A 23083-nucleotide genomic window follows, 5' to 3' on the forward strand; every position below is an offset into this window, starting at 1 on the left:
AGAAAATTAACTAGATTTAAAGTCTCCTGGAAGATGCTATATCATCTGTATACCATTCTTGTTAAAAAAACAAACTTAAATCTGATAAAAACTATAAAGCTAATAATTAATTTACAGGAACTATAAGGATAGAGAAATATGTTAGCATGCATAGAGATGTAATCAACAAAATTCAGACTGCAGGAAAAATCTACAGAACAAATTCTGTTTATTAAAAAATACATAACAGATATAAACCAGTTATGAGATATAAATCTTACTTGCATCCTCAGGAGAGCAGAACAAATTGTAAAAGTTTATCAGACAATGAAAGAAAATTCAAAATTTACTAGATATTTGATGACAGTAAAGAATTATTATAAACATAGGTGTGATAATATTTTGCCTTTTGCAAAATTTCTTATCTTTCAAAGAAACATACTGAGTATTTTTAGATTAAAAGACATGAGACCTGAGATTTGCTTCAAAGTAATTCGAGATAGGGAGAAAAGTGGACCAGAATAAAGACAGAATGAATTGGCCATGAGTTGATAATTTTTTAATTTAGATAATGGGGGCTTGGGAGGCTTGTTACCGTATCCATTGCATACATTTGAGCTTTTCCCTTAAAAATCTTACTAGTTATATAGTAAATCAAATTCACGTCTAAAATTGTTTTCTCTTACCTTTTAGAGATGGCAAGAAAGAAACTGAAAAAATTTACTACTTTGGAGATTGTGCTCAGTGTTCTTCTGCTCGTGTTGTTTATCATCAGTATTGTTCTAATTGTGCTTTTAGCCAAAGAGTCATTGAAATCAACAGGTAAGAAGTAACTCTGGGCTCTCTCCATGTGTTGTTTTTATTAGAGCACATCTTCATCAATGGCAGGAAAGTAATGCTTTCATGCTCATGTGTGTGTGTTTGTTGCGGGGGCTGTTATACGTGTGTGTTCTACGTGTTTTGGGCAGCTCAGTAGATATCCATTGTAGGTTTAAGTTGTGATACTTTGATTTAGCAATTAATGCATTGCAGGATTCCATAACTGACATTTTAAATACATTTGCCAAATTTCCTTAAATAGCTCTAATTCTGCTAAGAATGATAATTAACAACATCCTTACATGAAAGGCAAGCAAATGAGTATATGAGAGACTTCAAAAAGTTTGTGGAAAAATAGAAATATAGAAATAGAAAGACAGAAAGATAAAAATAAAAACAATAAACTTTATTTCTCAATGTAAACTCCACCAAGTTCAGGACACTTTTGTAAAAGATGATACCAGCCATTTAGTCCATCCATAAGGACTAAGGGTCCTGGGAATTTAACCTTTTTAATGCAGTCTTTTTTACATTATTAACTGAAAAAAATGAGTGCGCTTTATAGATTTTTTTAAGATTAGGAAACTAAAAGAAGTCAAAAGGAGCCAAATAAGAACCATAAGGTGGATTTCCCATCAAAACTCTTCAAAATTGCCTTTGTTTGATGACAAAATGAGCAGGAACTTTGTGGTGGTGGAGAAGGACTCTCTGTGAAGCTTTCCTGGGCGCTTTTTCTGCTAAACCTTTGGCTAACTTTCTCAAAGCACTCTCATAATAAGTAGATGTTACTGCTCTTTGGCCCTCCAGAAAGTCAACAAGGAAAATGCCTTGAGCATCTCAAAAAACTGTTGCATGACCTTTGCTCTTGAGTGGTCTGCTTTTGCTTTGACTGGTCCACTTTTGCTGTGACTAGGCCACTTTCCCCTCTTGGGAGCCATTGCCTTGTGCTTTGTCTTAAGGCTTGCACTGGTAAAGCCATGTTCCATCTCCTGGTACAACTCTTGAAAGAAATACTTCAGAATCTTGATCCCCACTTGTTTAAAATTTCCATTTAAGGTTCTCCTCTTGTTTGCAGCTGATATGGGTGCAACAATTTTGGCACCCATAGAGTAGAAAGTGTGCTCAACTTTCATTTTTTCAGTCAGAACTGTGTAAGTTGAACCACTTGAGACATCCATGGTTTTGTCTATTGTTTCTGCTGTTATTTGTCAGTCCTCTTCATTGGGGCATGACAAAATTAATTTTTATCTTCACAAATGGATGTGGATGGTCTGCTGCTGTGGGCTTCATCTTCGATATTGTATTGGCCCTTCTTAAAATGAGTTGTCCTTTTATAAACTGTTGATTTCTTTGGGGCATTGTCCCCATAAACTTTTTGGAAGTATCAGTGATTTCACCATTTTTCCACCCAAGCTTCATCATGAGTTTGATGTTTGTTCTTGCTTCAGTTTTAGCAGAATTTATGTCGCTCTGATAGGTGCTCTTTTCAAACTGATGTCTTATCTTTCCTAGTGCCTCAAGCTAAGTCCCGTTCAGACATGTTGTAACAATCTACTGTGAGTTTGAGTACCAAAAATATTTGAAATTTCTACATAGTTTTTTCATAATACATATTTTTCATGGACTTTCTGAAGACCCTCATCTAATCGAAGTTTTTTTGTTTATTGAATTTTTATATCCTCAAAAGGAGCTGGATTATGCAGAGTTATCCATGGTTTCTTACCTGATTCATCTAGGAGCAACTTCCTAGGAGAACCAGGCAATCAAGGGTTAACCTGTGGCTTCTCTGTCCCTCCTACCCCATCCCTTGTTACAACAATTTCTACTTTTTGTAGAAAAAAGTCCCAAAGGTTGCTCAGCTCTTAAAATTATGTGATTCTAAAGATGTAACTAAAACCATTGTGCAGACATTGGCACAATTTGAATCTGAAACCCCGAATGAAAGGAAAACCAATCAAAAGACTTAACTGTTTTGTCTTAATGTCATTATTAATTTATTGTAGAACACCTTCAAGAAAGCTCACCTCCTTATTTTAGGATACAATAAAAACACCTTTTCTAATTTACTGATTTTTAAATTTGAAATCAAAGTTCTCCAGCCCTTAGGTAAGTCCTAGCTGTCAGTTTTTAGACTGGTGGGCTCCCTTTACATCTTTTGTCATATAGGACTTTGTATTTACAGAAGAATGATGTTGCTCAGAAGCATTCTTTGTCCTGGGGATTGGTTGTTGACTGAGCAAGCAAAGTTAAGGTTACTGTGACTAGGATGGCGCTTGTACTGCACATGTTCTGTGTGCCCTTGCTGCTGGGGTTGGAAGTAAAGAATCAGATCAGAGATCTGCAGACTTTACTGTAAAGGACCAGATAGTAAATGTTTTAGATTTTGTGGGTCATACAGACTCTGCCATATGACTTAATTTTGCCCTGGTAGCACAAAGCAGCTAAAAATAAATGAGTATGTAGTGTGTATAACATGTAATGTGCATGTGTGTAATTTTCCAGTAATACTTTGTTTGTAAAACAGGCTTTGACTTAATTTGGCCTGAAGGCCATAGTTACTGACCCCTAAACTAAAGGAAGGGTGGTCCCCAACTTCATGAGCTTCTAGTCTAAAGGTGGAGTCCTTACTCTTATACGTACCATCTTGTAGGGGATGGAATTGGGAGTAGAAGGAGATGATGTAGAGATACACAGAGGTAAATACAGTCAGCAGGAACAAAGTGACATTTTATAAAGTGAATTCATAAATTTTGAGGTCATCAGAGTGAAGCCCACTCAGTAGTGGAGTTAACTGGAGGTGTTGAGAACTATTGAATATCTGTGAAATTAAATTTGTTTAATGGTCATTTTATGTTTGCTTTTGATATAGCCCCGGATCCCGGGACAACTGGTCCCCCAGATCCTGGAACAACCGCTTCCACGCAGCCTAGGACAACGGGTCCCCCAGATCCTGGAACAACTGGTTCCACTCATCCTAGGACAACGGGTCCCCTAGATCCTGGAACAACTGGTACCACTCCTGTTTCTGCTGAATGTCCAGTGGTAAATGAATTGGAACGAATTAATTGCATCCCGGACCAGCCACCAACAAAGGTTTGAGTTATGAATTTTGTTTCCATTTCAGAATTTATGCAACTTGATAGTTGTTTTGTTTGTTTTCGTTTTGTTTTGGTTTTCTTCATTAGTGACTCTCAAGAGAGGTGTTTATGTTGCAGCCGTTAGCCGCTCAGGCAAATTAACCTTTGTCCATGCCGACTGTGCAGCTTCGGGAAAGGAAGACCTGGAATATTCCCTTGGGTTGCCAGATTCAGCAAATAAAAGTGCGGTTGCCCAGCCAAATTCAAATTTCAGAAAAACAATGAAGCAGGTTTTAGTATAAGTGTGTCCCATGAAAGATTTTGGGCTTACTTACTAAAAATGTATTTGTCTTTTATATGGCAACACTACATGATTACTAGTTCTTTCTGCCTCTGTTCTTGCCCTGTATGTCTCTCCTTCTCCTTTCAGAATTTCCAAAGCTCATCTGGGATCTACAGTAAAAATTCATACACATGCACAAAGCATTATTTAAAATAAGGGCAAAGTTTCAAGGGCTATGTTTTGGAAGGAAGGAGGTAATTAATGCCAGATTAAAGATAGTGCAGACATCTGGGTATTTAGCCCAGTGTTTCTAGATTATCGGCTGAAGTCCAGCTGATTATGATGATTATAAAGTACTTTGCCCACACCCTATGTTTGTTGTGTGAAACTTACAGAAAGCTGATGCACACGCATTTACTTTCCCTGTCACATTGTGCAAGTTACTCAATAGCTCAATTGGGCTGTACTCAATAGCTCGCTAATTACTTGGAAGCTCACCTAGATTATCACATTCTCCGTATGTCACACTACTGCAACACTCCATCTTGTTATTGGGTATTGGTGAACTTCAGATACAGCCATAGTAATGTTTCTTTGGTGCTTTATTGTAAGCTCTTTTGATAAGTACTGTGGTATCAAGATTGAAGTTCAATAAATGATCTTTGGCTTTTCTACATGTCATACCCAACTGAATTACTCCATGACCTTGGCGTGTATTAATTGGCATGCTCAGCCAGAGAGAAATACTGGCACTTTCAATGATTCATTTTCTTGTAGAAGGTACATCTTAGGCCTTTTGTTGTATGTTTCACGAATCCTGAGAGCTGTATGCTGATCCAGATTGTTGTTAAGAGCTGAGGCTATGGATAGTGATGTGTTTGTATGGCGTTCACATTAAAGGGAATATAGCTGAAAGAGGATGGTGGGAAGAAGTTATGAACACAACAGATAGGGTAGGCAGAATGTTCTGGTGTTGAAGCCATTTCCATATAATTTTTTCATTCTTATCATCTGTCCTCCAAGATTATATGTAAAAGAACTAAAAGAATAACTTTCTCTGCAGATGGTTCTTGGTTGTAAATACCATTGTTTCATTCTACCAATTATGGGAGGGAATCGTTTTCCAGTACAGAAGGAAGTAATGTATCAAGCCACCCTGACACCCTGAGTACTCTTGGGAGACTCTTCTTTGTCGAGAGAATGGACTCTAGGAGTCCCCTTCATGGATCTTAGAAAAAAAGATCACTCAATTATCTAGCTCTAGTTCGTATCTTTAGTTCTCGGCTTGAAACTGGTTAGAGGGCATCTTCACTGAATCCCTTTCTATCACATCAGCTGAACTCATTACCTCCTCACCAAATCTGCTTTTCCTTCTCAGCTACCAGGTTTCTCTTAGTAGTTCTATTAAGCTTCTAGTTCTTGAGGCAGAAACAGCAGAACTTCTGCTTGGCTCATCCCTTCTATCCCTTTGGCCAGTATTTCATGCATTTTAAAATATTTTCCTTAACAATATTTTCTAGAAGAGGCATTTCATTTCCATTCTCTCTGCCATCCCTAGATCATCATTTCCTCATGCTTGAATTGCTCCAGGTGCCCCCTGGCATCCCTTCTGAATTCCATTTCTCCCATCCATTCCGTTACATGAGGGATTAGAATTGCTCTTTTTTACATCCAACTTTTGTTATTAGTTCTACCCAACTCCAGTACATATAGTGGTTTATTACTGTATGTTGAGTCAGGTTCAAACACTGTCTTCTATCATCTAAGACCCTACCTCTGTGCCTCTATAGGTTCACTTAGGCTATACTTCTATGCAGATTTTAAAGACAACTCTCTACACTTATTCTGAACCTTTGAATTCTAAAATCCTTTCCACTTCCTTGATGAAGTCTTTTATCCCCAATTCCAGAACTCAGAGTTGAAAGATCCCATTGATGGCAGGGAGCAGGAATATTTCATCAAATTCCAGATATCCAGCTTAGGAAAGAAATGATAGTTAATACTTTTAAATACTTTGATTTTTCAGGGCTATAAAGCACTGTGTAAACATGGGAGAGCAGGTTACATGCTTAAAGATAAACCCGCGTGCCCTAAGTGAACATTGTAGAGTAATTAAGCTGAGAGAAATTCACAGTTGTTTTCCAAGGATAACAATAATGTAAGTGGTAATCTGAATAATTTGAGAGGTTACCATATTTCTTAAGCAGAAGCTTTGCCATCTTTTACAGCAAACACACTTGGTAATTGTCTGTGTATTAGTCATTTATTTGGCTTATGATATCTTTTGGCAAATTCCAGTTTATTATCAATGTGTTGGGGATCATGTTTTATGATATAGCAGCAAGGGTATTGCATTTTGCCAAGGTCATTGTGAGTCTTCACCTTTAAATTACTCTTTGTTTACACAACATCAGTTAATAGCCATTATATGGTGCTAGGAAGAGCAGTGAGCCCAGATACACACTTAAAGTCTTAAAAGACTTAAGTTTATGTTTGGCACCTTGAAATGATAGTGTAGCCATTGGACAAGTGAAAGGATGTAAGGGGAGCCAGGTTATTGAGTTACTCAGTCCTGGCTTTGCTTCTGGAAAGCTCTTTGACTTGATCAGTAAGTCACATTTTCTTATAAACTGTCAAATCCTTCTAAGTAAAATTAGACAGTGTGCTCAGCTAAAAGTGCTCATTAAACAAATGCTATTGAACACTATACTAACCTCAAAATATTTTAGAATAGTGATCTCTAAGGTTCTGGCAAATGTTTCTCTGAAAATTCACCATAGTCTGATTTGGGGGATTAGAAAGACTGGATTCTGGGAATGGCAGATGTGGCAACTTTGTTTTAAAAAGTCTTTGCTGTTAGACTTCACCTTGAGGTTAAATGAAGTGGCCAACCTAACAAGCTAAATTTCAAAACCTAACTCAAGATGCACATATTATAAAATAGCCTAAAATTAAGATATTTCACAGAGTCGAGACTAATTTTATTCATTCATTTGTTCAAACTTGCTGCACATAAAAACAGCTAGAGAACATTTTGATGAATAGAGGGTGATTTGAAATTCCTTTATCATCAAGTGCTTTCTACTTCTAAAATTCCTGCTCTATTTGAAGATGGGATACTTTGTTTCATTCTTTTTTTTTTATTTATTTATTTATTTTTTTTTATTATACTTTAAGTTCTAGGGTACATGTGCATAACGTGCAGGTTTGTTACATATGTATGCTTGTGCCATGTTGGTGTGCTGCACCCATCAACTCGTCAGCACCCATCAATTCATCATTTATATCAGGTATAACTCCCCAATGCAATCCCTCCCCCCTACCCCCTCCCCATGATAGGCCCCAGTGTGTGATGTTCCCCTTCCCGAGTCCAAGTGATCTCATTGTTCAGTTCCCACCTATGAGTGAGAACATGCGGTGTTTGGTTTTCTCTTCTTGTGATAGTTTGCTAAGAATGATGGTTTCCAGCTGCATCCATGTCCCTACAAAGGATGCAAACTCATCCTTTTTTATGGCTGCATAGTATTCCATGGTGTATATGTGCCACATTTTCTTAATCCAGTCTGTCACAGATGGACATTTGGGTTGATTCCAAGACTTTGCTATTGTGAATAGTGCTGCAATAAACATACGTGTGCATGTGTCTTTGTAGTAGAATACTTTATAATCCTTTGGGTATATACCCAGTAGTGGGATGGCTGGGTCATATGGTACATCTAGTTCTAGATCCTTGAGGAATTGCCATACTGTTTTCCTTAATGGTTGAACTAGTTTACAATCCCACCAACAGTGTAAAAGTGTTCCTATTTCTCCACATCCTCTCCAACACCTGTTGTTTCCTGATTTTTTAATGATTGCCGTTCTAACTGGTGTGAGATGGTATCTCATTGTGGTTTTGATTTGCATTTCTCTGATGGCGAGTGATGATGAGCATTTTTTCATGTGTCTGTTGGCTGTATGAATGTCTTCTTTTGAGAAATGTCTGTTCATATCCTTTCCCCACTTTTTGATGGGGTTGTTTGTTTTTTTCTTGTATATTTGTTTGAGTTCTTTGTAGATTCTGGATATTAGCCCTTTGTCAGATGAGTAGATTGCAAAAATTTTCTCCCATTCTGTAGGTTGCCTGTTCACTCTGATGGTAGTTTCTTTTGCTGTGCAGAAGCTCTTTAGTTTAATGAGATCCCATTTGTCAATTTTGGCTTTTGCTGCCGTTGCTGTTGGTGTTTTAGACATGAAGTCCTTGCCCATGCCTATGTCCTGAATGGTACTACCTAGATTTTCTTCTAGGGTTTTTATGGTATTAGGTCTAACATTTAAGTCTCTAATCCATCTTGAATTAATCTTCGTATAAGGAGTAAGGAAAGGATCCAGTTTCAGCTTTCTACTTATGGCTAGCCAATTTTCCCAGCACCATTTATTAAATAGGGAATCCTTTCCCCATTTCTTGTTTCTCTCAGGTTTGTCAAAGATCAGATGGCTGTAGATGTGTGGTATTATTTCTGAGGACTCTGTTCTGTTCCATTGGTCTATATCTCTGTTTTGGTACCAGTACCATGCTGTTTTGGTTACTGTAGCCTTGTAGTATAGTTTGAAGTCAGGTAGTGTGACGCCTCCAGCTTTGTCCTTTTGACTTAGGATTGTCTTGGCAATGCGGGCTCTTTTTTGGTTCCATATGAACTTTAAGGGAAAAATTCCCTTTGAAAACTGGCACAAGACAGGGATGCCCTCTCTCACCACTCCTATTCAACATAGTGTTGGAAGTTCTGGCTAGGGCAATCAGGCAAGAGAAAGAAATCAAGGGTATTCAGTTAGGAAAAGAAGAAGTCAAATTGTCCCTGTTTGCAGATGACATGATTGTATATTTAGAAAACCCCATCGTCTCAGCCCAAAATCTCCTTAAGCTGATAAGCAACTTCAGCAAAGTCTCAGGATACAAAATTAATGTGCAAAAATCACAAGCATTCTTATACACCAGTAACAGACAAGCAGAGAGCCAAATCAGGAATGAACTTCCATTCACAATAGCTTCAAAGAGAATAAAATACCTAGGAATCCACCTTACAAGGGATGTAAAGGACCTCTTTAAGGAGAACTACAAACCACTGCTCAGTGAAATAAAAGAGGACACAAACAAATGGAAGAACATACCATGTTCATGGATAGGAAGAATCAATATCGTGAAAATGGCCATACTGCCCAAGGTTATTTATAGATTCAATGCCATCCCCATCAAGCTACCAATGAGTTTCTTCACAGAATTGGAAAAAACTTTGTTTCATTCTATTCATTTTCTTCATGTGGAGACTTTCTGATTCCACCTTTTTTGTTCACAACATCAGGTTCTTTTGTGCTGCTGTAACATAATGCCCAAGACTGGGTAATTTATCAAACACAGAATTTTACTTCTCACAGTTATGGATGGAGACTGGAAAGAACAAGACCAAGGTGCTGGCGTCTTGTGAGGACCTTCTTGGTGCATCTTCACATGGTGGCAAGCAGAAGGCAAGAGACAGCCCACTGTCTCCTTTATAAAGGCACCTAATTCCCTTTGTGTGGGAAGAGCCCTCATGGCCTAATCACCTCTTAAAGGCCCCACCTGTTAATACTAACATATTGGCAACACCTGAATTTTGGAGGGGGCACATTCCAGCCAAAGCACCAGTCTAACTAAAATTGCTCTAAGTCTTCTATTTTCTTAGACTTCTGTTTTCTTAGAGCATAGCTTCTCCATTTGTCTACTGAATTACAAACTACCCAAACTTACTGGTTTGCAACAACAATTGTTTTATTATATCTAGTGATTTTATAAGTCTGAGATTCTGGCAGGGTTTGACTGAATGGTCCTGTTCCACATAGCATTTACTGAGATTACATGATGTGGTGGTATTTAGTTGGTGGCTGGTCTGGTCTGGAGGTTTCAAGATGACGTTACTGACATACCTGGTACCTTGGTGAAAATGGCTGTGAGGCTGACTGCACCCTCTTCCCCTCCATGTAGTCACAGAGTCTCTCTTGGTACTCCCCCCAGCAGGGTAGCTGAACTTCTTACATGGTGGCTCAGTGCTGCAAGAGACAGAGATGAAAGCTTCCAGTTCTCTTAAATACCATACCCAAGCCAGCATAGCATCACTTTTGCTGCATTTTATTGATCAAATCAGTCTCAGGCCGGCCCAGATTCAACAGGAACAATGACAGACTCCACCTCTTGACACAAAGTGTGTTGGAGAACTTGATGGCCATTTAAAATAGCTGCAGAGGAATGCTTATTTATTTATTTATTTTTCTTCAGAGTAGCATAAAGTCTGCTATTAATGGTCAAGGCTGTGGTGAACTGGACAATACAGAACAGAGCAGCATGGGGTGGCACAGGTTAGTGGAGTCAGCACTGGGAATAGGTTGGGTGGCAGAGCTGAGTGACTGAGGTCTAATGCGAATGGGAAGGAGTGCCTCCTGTTCCCTCCAGTGGCAGAAAATGGTTGATGCCACTGACACACTCAAGCTGACTCTCCCTCAGTCTGGGATCATGTCCTTTTAATCAGTTTGCATTTGTCCTTGCAACTTTGCCCTCTTTCTTTTCTGAATGCTGTAGCTGCTGAAATTTTGATTTTCTTTTTTTTAAATCTTAGATCTGCTGCTTCCTAATGACCTAATGGTTTATACATTTCAAGGCACCTGTAATCTTATCAGTAAATTATTTTCACCTCACATTGTGGAACGACATAGGGAATTACTTCTGAGACAGTTTCTGGTTGATAATTGATTTCACCTTTAGAATAGGCTTTTGCGAATATAGGGTGGCAATTTCTCTTTTTTATATACAAATATGTGAGAAAGTATTTTTAGAACTAAAAGGCCCACATGCTTACTACAGAAAATGTGTTAGGAGAGAAAGTCTGTGACAGGATGATCCCTTTAGGCTTCTTCTGGTTCTTCTCTCTACCCATTACACTGATCAGCCCAGCAGGCACCTGGGGCTTCTCTGGTTTCCTGTAACAGTAGGAATCATGGATTATCATTTAGTGGTTTCCATTTTACTACTTTCTGCTTGCTTCTCTTTTTCTGTATTTCCCAGGCTCTGTCCCAGAAATTCTGATTTAATTCTTAAGGAGTGGATCCCAGGCCTGCTTATTTTTGTAATTTGCCAGGTGATCCAGATGTGCAGCTAAGATTAATAACCACTGGTCTAGAACAGTGGTTTTCAAACATTGTTCTGTATTAGCATCACCTAGAGAGCTAATAAAATCCTTAGCACTCCAGCTTCAGTGAAGGAGGATAGGGCTTGTGCTTTTACACTTTTCCTAAAGTTTCCAGGTGATTCTGACAGGTACCATAGTTTGAGAGGATAGTAAAATGTGTTTGACACAATGTGCAAAGTTGCACATTTTCAGCAGTTCTGTAGGTCGTTATGTTGGAAGGGATTTTGGCAAAATATGGAATGTTTTCAGTCTGTATTTTTATATTGTTAGGCACGATTATTATAGTCTTCTTGGTAATCCAGTATATGAAAGCTTGAAAAATAATGACACTTCAGGCACTTGATAAAAGATGGGGAGCTGAGAAAATAGGCAGTTCTATATTCTTTCCTATTATTTATTTTCACATTGGTTTTGATTTTTTCTATGTAGCATTAACTTCTTTGAAATAATTATTAATAAATCTTTAAGATATACAAAAATATATAACCATTATCCAGCTTAAGAGATAAAATATTATCAGCAGAGGTGAAGTCCCCGGCATATCCATTCTGTGTTATTACCTTTTCCTCCATCCTCTTGAGAGGTCACCACACTTTTGAAATTGATATTTAGCATGCATTCCCTTTGACCTTTACTACTTCTATATATCCTTGTAAATAAAATACATATACAGCCTATAAACATTTTTGCTTATGCACTTAACACTGTGAGATTTAACTATGTTGATAGATATCTCTACTTCATTTTTTTTTGCCGTAAAATTGGTACACAATTGTATAAAATTGTATATCAATTTTACGGCAAAAATAAAATCACTTTCTACAGTAAAAAAATTAGTTTTTCTCCAATATCTTGAAGTTACATCAGTTCCATTCTGAATATCTTTGTAAGTTTTTTTACTTGCACCTGTGTGATTTTAGATATATATCTTCAAGTTTACTAGACATTATCAAATTGATCTCCAAAGCAGCTGTGCTGATTTACCATCTCACTGTCATTCTCTCTATCCTCTTTGGAACTGACAGTTTATTGAAGTTTTGCCATTTGGGGATTATAAGATAGTATTCTGTTGTGCTTTCAGTGCTAGTTTTTCTGAGTACTAATATTGGTGAACATCTCTCATTTAGTTCTTTGCTGTGAATTTTTCTGTCTTGCCTAGTTTTATATTGAGATGTTTATCTTTTTGATGTGTACATGCTTCCTGTTTGTTCATTTATGTGATTCTGGATTCTTATTCTTATCATATATGTTGCAAATATTTACTGTTTTGAGGCTTTGCTCATCTATTTTATACTGTCTTGACGAACAAAAGTTTTACATTTTAATAGAGTCAAGCCTATCAACAATTGTGACTTATGTTTTGATAACTATATATTTGCATATTACATTGTGTCTCAGGAACAATTCCAGGAAGACTAAAAGCCTAAAGGCAAAAAACAAAAAGTTATAGATTTAAGAAGAGAAAAAAAAATCTAATGTAATAATAATTGATTTATTTATTCTATTTTTTTCTATAAATTTTCTTGAATTTCTACCTAGACAATATTTTGTCTGGTAGTAATGGATTATTTGGCTTCATTGTGTTCAGTCTTGTACATTTTTTTTCTTGTTCTCTTGAATTGTTAGGCCCTCCAATATATTTTTAAATTATAAGCAATCATAGTGATGGGTCACTTAGGTTTTTTTTCCTGATTTTACAAGGAATCCTTTTAGTATGTTACTATTTAGTAAGATACTTCTTGTACAGTTTTGGTGGATATCCATTATCAAACTGAGGAAGTTGCTTTTCATTCCAAGTTGGCTAAAAATTTCATTATAATAGCTGATGAATTCAAATGATTATGTGGTATACTTTTTAAAATAACTTTTTATTATGAATTACACAAGTAGATTTTCTATCATTGAAGGATCTCCTTATTTCTGGAGGAAACACCACTTGGTCATTATTCATTTAATATGTTACTGATTTCTGTTATTAATCCTTTGTGTGCTTTTTCTTTTAGGCTTTTGCATTTATGTTCATGGATATGACTGGGTTATAGTTATCCTTTATGCTTCATGTTTGCTTTTGACATAAAGTACTTTCTTTGTTTCTTCCCTTCTCTCTCTTTTAAGTGTTAACAAGCATTGGGAGTTGGAGGAGGAGGGGGTTAGGGTGAGCGGAGCTTGATTTACTCTTAAGCAGTGTCTTCAGGATCTGACTTCTCTCTGTCTCTGAATTCTATTCACTCCTCCTCTTCATGTTGGCAAAAGAGCCTGTATAGCTATTATATAAAAAGTAACATATCTTTCCATCTTTTATGTACATTATTCATCAATTACTCTGGGTGCTCTTAAAATATTCTGTTATGTACTATCTCCCTTAATTTTACCTTGTGATTCTTTAAATTTTTCTTGTATATATTTTGAGTCTTTATTATTAGGTGTATATCAAGTTTGAGCTGCAGTATCTTGAAACTTTAATCATCATGTACTGACTCTATGTCTCTCTAATAATGAATTTTTACTTAAAGTCTATTTGCCTGATATTAATATGGCTTTTATTTTATTTTATTTTATTGTTTTGAGGTGGAGTATCACTTTGTCACCCAGGCTGGAGTACAGTGGCACAATCTCTGCTCACTGCAACCTCCACTTCCTGGGTTCAAGCGATTCTCCTGCTTCAACCTCCTGAGTAGCTGGGACTACAGCCACAAACCACCACACCTAGCTAATTTTTGTATTTTTAGTAGAGACAGGGTTTCACCATGTTGGCCAGGCTGGTCTTGAACTCCTCACCTCGAGTGATCTGCCCGCCTCCCAAAGTGCTGGAATTATAGGTGTGAGCCACTGCCCCCAGCTGGCATTCTTTTTACGTATTTGTTTTCCACTTTACTTTCAGGGTTTTTGTGAGTTTAAGTTTGGGGTGTGTAAACTACAAGAAACATTTAGTTGGACTTACTTCTTTAAATGTAATCTACTTTTGTCTTTTAAATATTTAAACCATGTAATAGTTGACACGACACATTCTTTCTAAGGTCTCATTTTGTGCTTTCTCTTCATTCTGTTTATGTGCTAGTCCCCACCCCCACTCCTTCATAAACTTGTCTTTTTTCTTAATTTTTTGGATCGAGGATTTCCACATTCCCCCCAACTCCAACAATTTTCCTTCAGTACTGTTTTGGTAGTTACACATTCTATGTTATTTTGGCAGTCTCCCTTAAATTTTTAATTCTCATATCCAACTTAAAGGGCCATTTTGTGTCCTGGACCTAATTTTTTTGTGTGCCCTAGTTTTATTCATGCCATCATTTTCCATAGTTTCTTTCTAAATCTATTTTCCTAGGTTTTATATACTTTGTTTTCTCTTATTATGTGGCTCTTCTTCCATGTCTCTTCCCACTTCTTGCAATGGCTCAGCTCTACTGTAGAAGCTGGCATTTTTGACTTGGCCAACAAAGACTGTTTGCATTCCTTGCTCTTTTGGCCACTCTGATCTTTGTCCTTTCCAGTTTAATGGAAAAATTATTAAACTCTGGGCTGTATACAAAAACCGTTATGCTTAACACCCTCCCTTTCAACACTTTTTTCTTTTTATGCTGAGGTTTCATCTGAGTGGGTTTTACAAGAACAAAGACAAAACTGTGGATTGAGGTTGAGTTCACAGTGAAACCTGATCTTACAGCAGTATAAACCACATGTGGACATCATTGTTTATCCCTCATATTGGCTGTTAGTGTAAAAAATAGCATTTGATTAAATTTCATTGTTTGTATAACTAAGCAAAACATTTTTTCTTACCATTTGCAAGGCTGTATTCTCCTGAAAATGTGCTTAGAGATACTCAACCCAGAGTATAGAAAAAAAAAGAAATGGATAGTAAGAGAACTAAGTTATGTTCTTGCCTTTTCAATAGCTGAGTAACCTTTGGCAGGTCACTTTACCTTGGAGAAGCTTTACCACCTGGGCCAAAGGTAATTTATCTGTAAAATGATCTGGCAGGAGGTATTAGTTATCTATTGCTGTGTAATAAATTATACCAAAATTTAATGGCCTAATAGGACAAATATTTACTCACAGCTTCTGTAGTCAGACATCTGACCTTGGCTTAGGTAGGTGCCTCTGGCTCAGTGTCTCTTGGAAGGCTGTAGTCAAGGTGTCTTCCAGGACTATGGGATGATTGTTTTCAAGCTCACTCATACAGTTGCTGGCAGGATTCAGCTCTTCAGGTGTTGTTGGACTGAGAACCTCAGTTCCTTGTGGGCTGCTAGCTGGAGACCTCCCTCAGTTCCTTGCCATGTGAGCCCCTCCACAGTATGACAACTTGCCTCTCCCAGAACGTGGACTCCAACAGAGAAAGTGAAAGAGAGCAAGCAAGACAGAAGCTTCAATCATTCTGTGATCTAATCTTGAAAGCCACATCGTGTTATTTTCTCTGGTTTCTATTACTCTCAAGTCACTTGATTCACTGTGCACTCAAGAGGAGAGAGTTCTTTGTTCTTTTTTGTGTTTAACCTGGTTGCTTCTCCCAAATTAGTTGGTGTGAGAAACTATCTTCATTTTGGCCTCCACTTGATTCAGTCATTAATTATGTTAGAAGGCACATACCTTTCTTAAGTAAGAATCTATTTGGGTGTCAAGAAGGACTACTTTCTGCCTCTGGAGGAGTTGAGGGACTGTATACATGTCATATATCTCACATATGTATAAACCACATAAATGTAAGGCATATATTTAAAAGTCAAAACAACATTAGTTTGATTTGAAAGCTTCAGAATAGAATTGATTGCAAAGTCTTATTTTTATTTTTAAAAGTCAAAGCCAATATAAATGAAGCTCCATTTGTAATTTTGGATTACTGGTGATATAACTATATTATTGTTTAGACTATTTAAATATATTTGTGAGTTTTTTGTGATAAAAGATACAAAATGCATTTTGCTTCCCGTAGTTGTTACATAGGAAGGACACAGGTCAGAAAAATTGATTATAGGCAGAAGCTCTGCCATTTCTTGGTATATGGCACAATTTATCTAAATATCAGTTGCCTTATTTGTAAATGAAGTTCTTGATACCATAGTCTCAGATTAGATGTTTTATGCTTTATAAATGATCATGTTCTATGACTAAATGGAGCTTCTTTGACTAACATGTTGTTTCAGGCCACATGTGACCAGCGTGGCTGTTGCTGGAATCCCCAGGGAGCTGTGAGTGTTCCCTGGTGCTACTATTCCAAGAATCATAGCTACCACATGGAGGGCGACCTTGTAAACACAAATGCAGGTAAGTCAGGGTCTGCCATGATGCAGGAGGTCCAGACCCTCTGGAGGTTGACTCTGTATCCCCCAGAGGAGAGCTGGGGCAGCCTGCAGAGTTCTTCTCTGTGGGGCCACATAACCACATGTGACAGAAGGTAGGCACTGCTCTTAATCAAGGACTAGAATCTATGTGGGCACCAAGCAAAAAATTATTCTCTGCCTTGGGAGTTGAGAGGCCGTGTCCTCTTTCCAGCTTCCCCATTATGGACCTTCATGACTGTGCAATAATCATTGATCATTTTTGTATTCAAGTTTATCCCTTTTAAAATGGGGGATTTGAAATCAGTAACCTCTCAGACTACTTCCAACTCTAATTTTATGCTCTTTTTATGAAATGGAAATAATTCCAATTTTATAAACATGTTGTGAAAGTCAATATAAGTGTTCATGGAGTGAATAGCCCTTCTTCTTCCTCTTACTCTAAAATGCAGAGCATAGGCTGGGTGCAGTGACTCACACCTGTAATCCCAGCACTTTGGGAGGCCGAGATGGATGGGTCATGTGAGGTCAGGAGTTTGAGACCAGCCTGGCCAACACGGCAAAACCCCATCTCTACTAAAAATATAAAAATTAGCCGGGTGTAGTGGCATGCGCCTGTAGTCCTGGCTACTCAGGAGGCTGAGGCAGGAGAATCGCTTGAATCCAGGAGGCAGAGGTTGCAGTGAGCTGAGATCGTGACACTGCACTCCAGCCTGAGTGACAGAGCTAGATTCCATCCAGCCACCACCCCCCCCAAAAAAATGCAGAACATAATGATGACCATTCTAGGGGATAGCAGAAGGTGACGCTTTAGGGAGGCTCTCAGTAGAAAGGAAGAGGCATGTTCCCCTTTCAGATGCTCTGGGCCTGATGGACTGTTCCAATAAGGTCTCAACTTTCACCTGGTTTACCATTTAATTAGGGAGATAGCATCAATGGATATAATCACCTGTAATGCAATATAAAAATGACTGAGAAGGAATTGTGTATATGTATGTCAAGTCTGAGAATGTAAAGGGAATCTGATTAACACCAAATGACTGATGGGCTTGTGGAATGCGTGTTAGGCTTATTGGGGGAGGTTTTCAATCCAATCAGATTTTATAGAAGAGAGACAGATTTTTATATAATGTAATGATGATATCTAGCGCCATAATCTGCCATAGATAGTATGTGCATATGATGGGGCATATGTCTGTCTTTTCCCTTCTTTTGAGAAATAAAGGCTTTTCATCAATCCCTTTGACATGTATCCTAATTTTTTTTTTTTTGAGATGGAGTCTCACTCTGTTGTGTGGGCTGGAGTGCAGTGGTGTGATCTCGGCTCACTGCAACCCCTGCCTCCCGGGTTGAAGCAATTCTCCTGCCTCAGCCTCCGGAGTAGCTGGGATTACAGGCATGCACCACCATTCCCAGCTAATTTTTGTATTTTTAGTAGAGACAGGGTTTCACCATGTTGGTCAGGCTGGTCTTGAACTCCTGACCTGGTGATCCACCTGCCTCGGCCTCCCAAAGTGCTGGGTTTACAGGTGTGTGCCACCGCACCCAACCCCATGTATCCTAATTTTTATGTAGGTATTATTTGAGAATTTGCAGAGTCAACTATGAAAACCTGTTTTTTTTCCTTCTGTGTTAGGATTCACAGCCCGGTTGAAAAATCTGCCTTCTTCACCCGTGTTCGGAAGCAATGTCGACAATGTTCTTCTCACAGCAGAATATCAGACATCTAATCGTTTCCACTTTAAGGTTGTAATTTGTTTATTTTTTTTAAAGTTTTTTTGAGAGACTTTTGTTCTCTATCCGATGACCGCAGTTACTACAAAATAGAAAAATTTGCTACTAGAGGTATTTTTCTCTACTGTCATTATTAATTGGCACCTGTATGTTAATGACATATGCAGAATAGTTTTCCTTTAGTGTAACAAATGCAGGTAACACAAATGCAGGTAGCCAGAATAATAACTTCCAGAATATGTATTACAGTTTACTAGTCTGTTTGGCTTTCATTTATTTACTCTAGATAACATGTGAAATGTGGTAGGAAGATAAAATAAGGGAGATCACAGCTTTCAATCCATCTTTGCAGATGTGCTGTATATGTCTCTACCTAAAGACTAACTTATGCCCAAAGGTGAACCCTTTGAATTTGGTAGCATGAGTACATCTACCTTAGATATGAGGTCAGTTTGATCAGTACCTGATTCCAGTATCGTAAGTAGGGATATTGGGAAGCTCTGACAAGTTTTTATTTTGACTTTCCTTCTATTTCTATCTCTGCACAGTTGACCGACCAAACCAATAACAGGTTTGAAGTACCCCACGAACATGTGCAGTCCTTCAGTGGAAATGCTGCTGCTTCTTTGACCTACCAAGTTGAAATCTCCAGAGAGCCATTTAGCATCAAAGTGACCAGAAGAAGCAACAATCGTGTTTTGTAAGTTTTGGAAACCTGTCGAAGGATCAGAGTAAGAAGGTTACAGGGAGGTCTGTAAGCATGGAGAAGGGGATGTTTCAACAATATTCCTGAAGGTTGTGAGACCATTATTAGTGACCAGACCCTTTGCCTTCTAAAGTATGTATTTTTTTCTGACTTTCTTTCTCTTTCTTCTGTTTGCACAATCATCTTTTTTCTCTTTAGTTTTCCCTTTATTTCCCTCCATCTATAATATATAAATAACTGTCCACCAGTAAATATTTACTGAACATCTCCTATTGTAAGTATAGTGTTCTGGTCATGTGGTAGGCTGTCTGGTCTGGGAGTAAGAAATTTGCACATGATCCCTTTCTTCAAGGAGTCCTAATCTCTTGTTGTCCATAGAAAAATGTCACAGGATGGCAAATGGAACTGAATGAATGGGGGCTATTGAGTCATTGAGATATAAAGGATGCTTTTCCAAGCACTTACGTTCTCTCCACACCGCTTGCTCACCCATCCTTGTGTTCTCCACCTGTGTCTAGGTTTGACTCAAGCATTGGGCCCCTCCTGTTTGCCGACCAGTTCTTGCAGCTCTCCACCCGACTGCCTAGTGCTAACGTGTATGGCCTGGGAGAGCATGTGCACCAGCAGTACCGGCATGATATGAATTGGAAGACCTGGCCCATATTTAACAGGGACACAACTCCCAATGGAGTAAGCTTTCAGATGGGTCCCTTTCCACTGAATATCATAGTCTCATTCTTGAAGGTCACCTCTAGTATTACAGTGTAGTGTTTAAGAGTAAGAGTCTAGAGTGAGACTACCTGGCTTTGAATTCTAGTCTTGCTACTCACCAGTTACGTGGTTCTGGGTGTTACTTACCTCTCTGTCTTCAGTTTCTTATCTATAAAATGGAAGTAATGTCTCAATAGGGGAGTGGTGAGGATTAAATGAACTGATACATGTAAAGTTTCTAGAAGAATGGCTGCCAGAAGGAAAGTGCTCAATAAATGCCAACTCCTTCATATTTTTCCTAACCAGATATGGAGAAGATCTTATTAATATCTGTACTCTGAACAACAGTTGATTGTGATCACCATACTTTTAGGTTCCCCTTTAATCACCGACTTACCAGGTTTATCAAAATAGGATTAAGTCTCAGCTAAAACAATCATTTTTTGTATAAAGAATGATTGTGGTAGTGAAAGAATAGACAGAGTTTTGTCGTTTTATTTTATTTCCACTTTTGTTTGTTTTGACTGCTAAAATTTGAAATAACATTGTTTTCTGGATTTGGCAATACTCTGTTGTTCAGGGCCTTTCTTTTCCTTTTCTTCTTCTCTCTTTTGTTGAGATGGGGTCTCACTGTTGCCCAGGCTGAAGTGCAGTGGCGCAACCATGACTCACTTTAGCCTCAACCTCCCTGGGCTCAGGTGACCCTCCCACCTCAGTGTCTGGAGTAGCTGAGACTAAAGGTGTGTGTCACCATGCCTGGCTAATTTTTTTTGTATTTTTTTGTAGAGACTGGTTTTTGCCATTTTGTTCAGGCTGATCTCAAACTCCTGGACGCAAGCAATCCTCTGGCCTCGGTCTCCCCTAAGTGCTGGGAATTACAAATGTGAGCCACTGTGCCCGGCTGGGCTTTCTTGACTAAACAGAATTAATGGATGGATGAAAGGAGATTACAGCAATAATTTATTAGTCAACAATTTATATATATATATATATATATACACACACACACACACACATAAAAATATGTGTGTATATATATATTTCTATTTAGCCATAGAGTCTAGAAAATATAATAATTTCTTGTCAAACAAAACCGAGGTCCAGAGAAGCCAAATTAATAGCTCAAGGCAAAAGAGTTTGTAAGAACAAGAATGGCCTGAACCCGGGAGGCGGAGCTTGCAGTGAACCGAGATCACACCACTCCTCTCCAGCCTGGGCGACAGAGTGAGACTGTCTCAAAAAAAAAAAAAAAAGAAAAGAAAAAAAAAGAGTTTGTAAGAACAGAGGAAGAATCTAATCCCTTTTCTGTGTAATTTTAAGCCCAAGCTCTGTACTGTACATATGCCTATCAGAAAAGTAGAAAAGCTGTTGAGTCAGAGCAACTTAACCTAGGAATAATTGGTAACAATTGTTTCATTAAGGAGCCTCAGATGCTTGCTACTCAAAGTGTGTATGTAGCAGGGGAACCACCATGTGAGAGAGGTGGGCTTTCAGCCCTTTCTTCCATCTATTGAATTAAAATCTGCATTTAGGGCCAGGAGTAGTGGCTCATGCCTGTAATCCCAACACTTTGGGAGGCCAAGGCAGTTGAATCATTTGAGGTCGGGAGTTCAAGATCAACCTGGTGAAACCCCATCTCTACTAAAAATGCAAAAAAATTAGCCACGCATAGTGGCAGGTGCTTGTAGTCCCAGCTACTCAGGAGGCTGAGGCAGGAGAATAGTGTGAACCCGGGAGGTAGAGCTTGCAGTGAGCTGAGATCATGCCACTGCACTCCAGCCTGGGCAACAGAGCGAGACTCCGTCTCAAAAAAAAAAAAAAAAAAACTTTAGCCAGGTGGTAGTGGCATGCACCTGTAATCCTAGCTACTCAGGAGGCTGAGGCAGGAGAATCGCTTGAGCCTGGGAGGTAGAGGTTGCGGTGAGCCAAGATCATGCCAGTGCACTCCAGTCTGGGCAACAGAGTGAGACCCTGTATGAAAAAAAAAAAAATCTGCTTTTAGGTGCCCATGTAATTTGTGGATACGCCAAATTTTGAGAAACACTTTTCCAGAGCAATAGTTTTCAAATGTGACTACATGTTGGAGTTATCTGGGGAAATTAAAAAATAACAGCTATGTCTGCTTCCATCTCCAGGGATTCTGTTTTAATTGGTCTGGCATGCAGTCTAGGTTGAGAACTCCTGTTCTGGAGTCTCGAAGACAAGCCTAGACTAGAGCTCCATCTAGTTACCTGATTCATATTAAGGCATATTGATGGAGCTTAAGTCAGGTTAAGACAGGCCTCTTTGAGAGGGCAGCTATTTTGAATTACGTTTTAAAAATTCCTATCCTCTCACCTTGTAAAAAACATCACAGCCTTCACATTGCTTCTGGGTGAATGATCATAGCTGGCTCATTCTGTAAGAAAACAGGAGTTCACTTGGTTAACATCAACTAGATATAGACCCCATCTTTTAAAAATGTGTCTTTATGACCACGAATTTCCTGTCAATTAGTTGCATGATTAGGACCGATTTCCTAAACCAACCACACAGTGTGGTGCTGAGACTTCTTGGTTGTAAATTTTGGTTTTTAATTATCTTTCTGCAGAACGGAACTAATTTGTATGGTGCGCAGACATTCTTCCTGTGTCTTGAAGATGCTAGTGGATTGTCCTTTGGGGTGTTTCTGATGAACAGCAATGCCATGGGTAAAGGAATATTAATGGAAAAAACAAGCACAAGAGTGATTTTCAGTCCCTTTCTTACAGCACTATGATAAAAGGAATGGATCCCTTTAAGAGTGACTGAGCCATAGTGTAGGGAGGGCCATATAGATTATCTAATTGTGCTATCCCTACTTCATTACCTGTTGATTCATGGTAACCATGAGTAGGGGATTTTCTCCTAGCTTATGATTTTCCTGAATCTGGTGGCCTCTGTTGGAATATTTTCTATTATCAAGTTGAGGGAGCTAACCCTTCCCTATAATTTACTCTGAGATAATTTCCACCAATGTGTTCTTCTCCATCTTCAGCCTTTTCGTCAGTAGATCCCAGTGGCAATGAATTGCCACAGGGGAAGAGAAGAGGTATCAGAAGCTCCCAGGATTGATGGTGGGCATAGGGTATTGACTGATACCTCTTCTCAATAGAGAGTCATTGATTCAGTCAGTGCTCCTCGAAGTGTGGTCCCTGACTGGGTCACAGACTGTTTCAGGTCTATAGTAAGATGAGTATAGAAATGGCGAGTAAGCAGTGCTGTAGCCTCCACATGCACACATGAACCTTTTTCTAGTAATTCATTTTCATGTTGTTTTATGA

General features: G+C 38.5%; 1 protein-coding gene across 1 annotated transcript in view; it reads left to right on the plus strand.

Moving 5' to 3' along the window:
* MGAM (maltase-glucoamylase) overlaps nucleotides 1-23083 on the plus strand; it is a 110257-nt gene that overhangs the window by 8683 nt on the left and 78491 nt on the right. Inside the window, exons 2-8 of the mRNA XM_011941322.1 lie at nucleotides 673-801; nucleotides 3668-3891; nucleotides 16496-16616; nucleotides 18267-18376; nucleotides 18913-19064; nucleotides 19589-19760; nucleotides 22372-22471. Of these exons, the coding sequence (XP_011796712.1) occupies nucleotides 675-801; nucleotides 3668-3891; nucleotides 16496-16616; nucleotides 18267-18376; nucleotides 18913-19064; nucleotides 19589-19760; nucleotides 22372-22471 (1006 nt within the window). The 5' untranslated portion in view covers nucleotides 673-674. The remainder of the gene's footprint in view (nucleotides 1-672; nucleotides 802-3667; nucleotides 3892-16495; nucleotides 16617-18266; nucleotides 18377-18912; nucleotides 19065-19588; nucleotides 19761-22371; nucleotides 22472-23083) is intronic.

Source organism: Colobus angolensis, unplaced genomic scaffold (assembly GCF_000951035.1).
Source record: "Colobus angolensis palliatus isolate OR3802 unplaced genomic scaffold, Cang.pa_1.0 Scaffold2, whole genome shotgun sequence".
Taxonomy (NCBI): Eukaryota; Metazoa; Chordata; class Mammalia; order Primates; family Cercopithecidae; genus Colobus; species Colobus angolensis.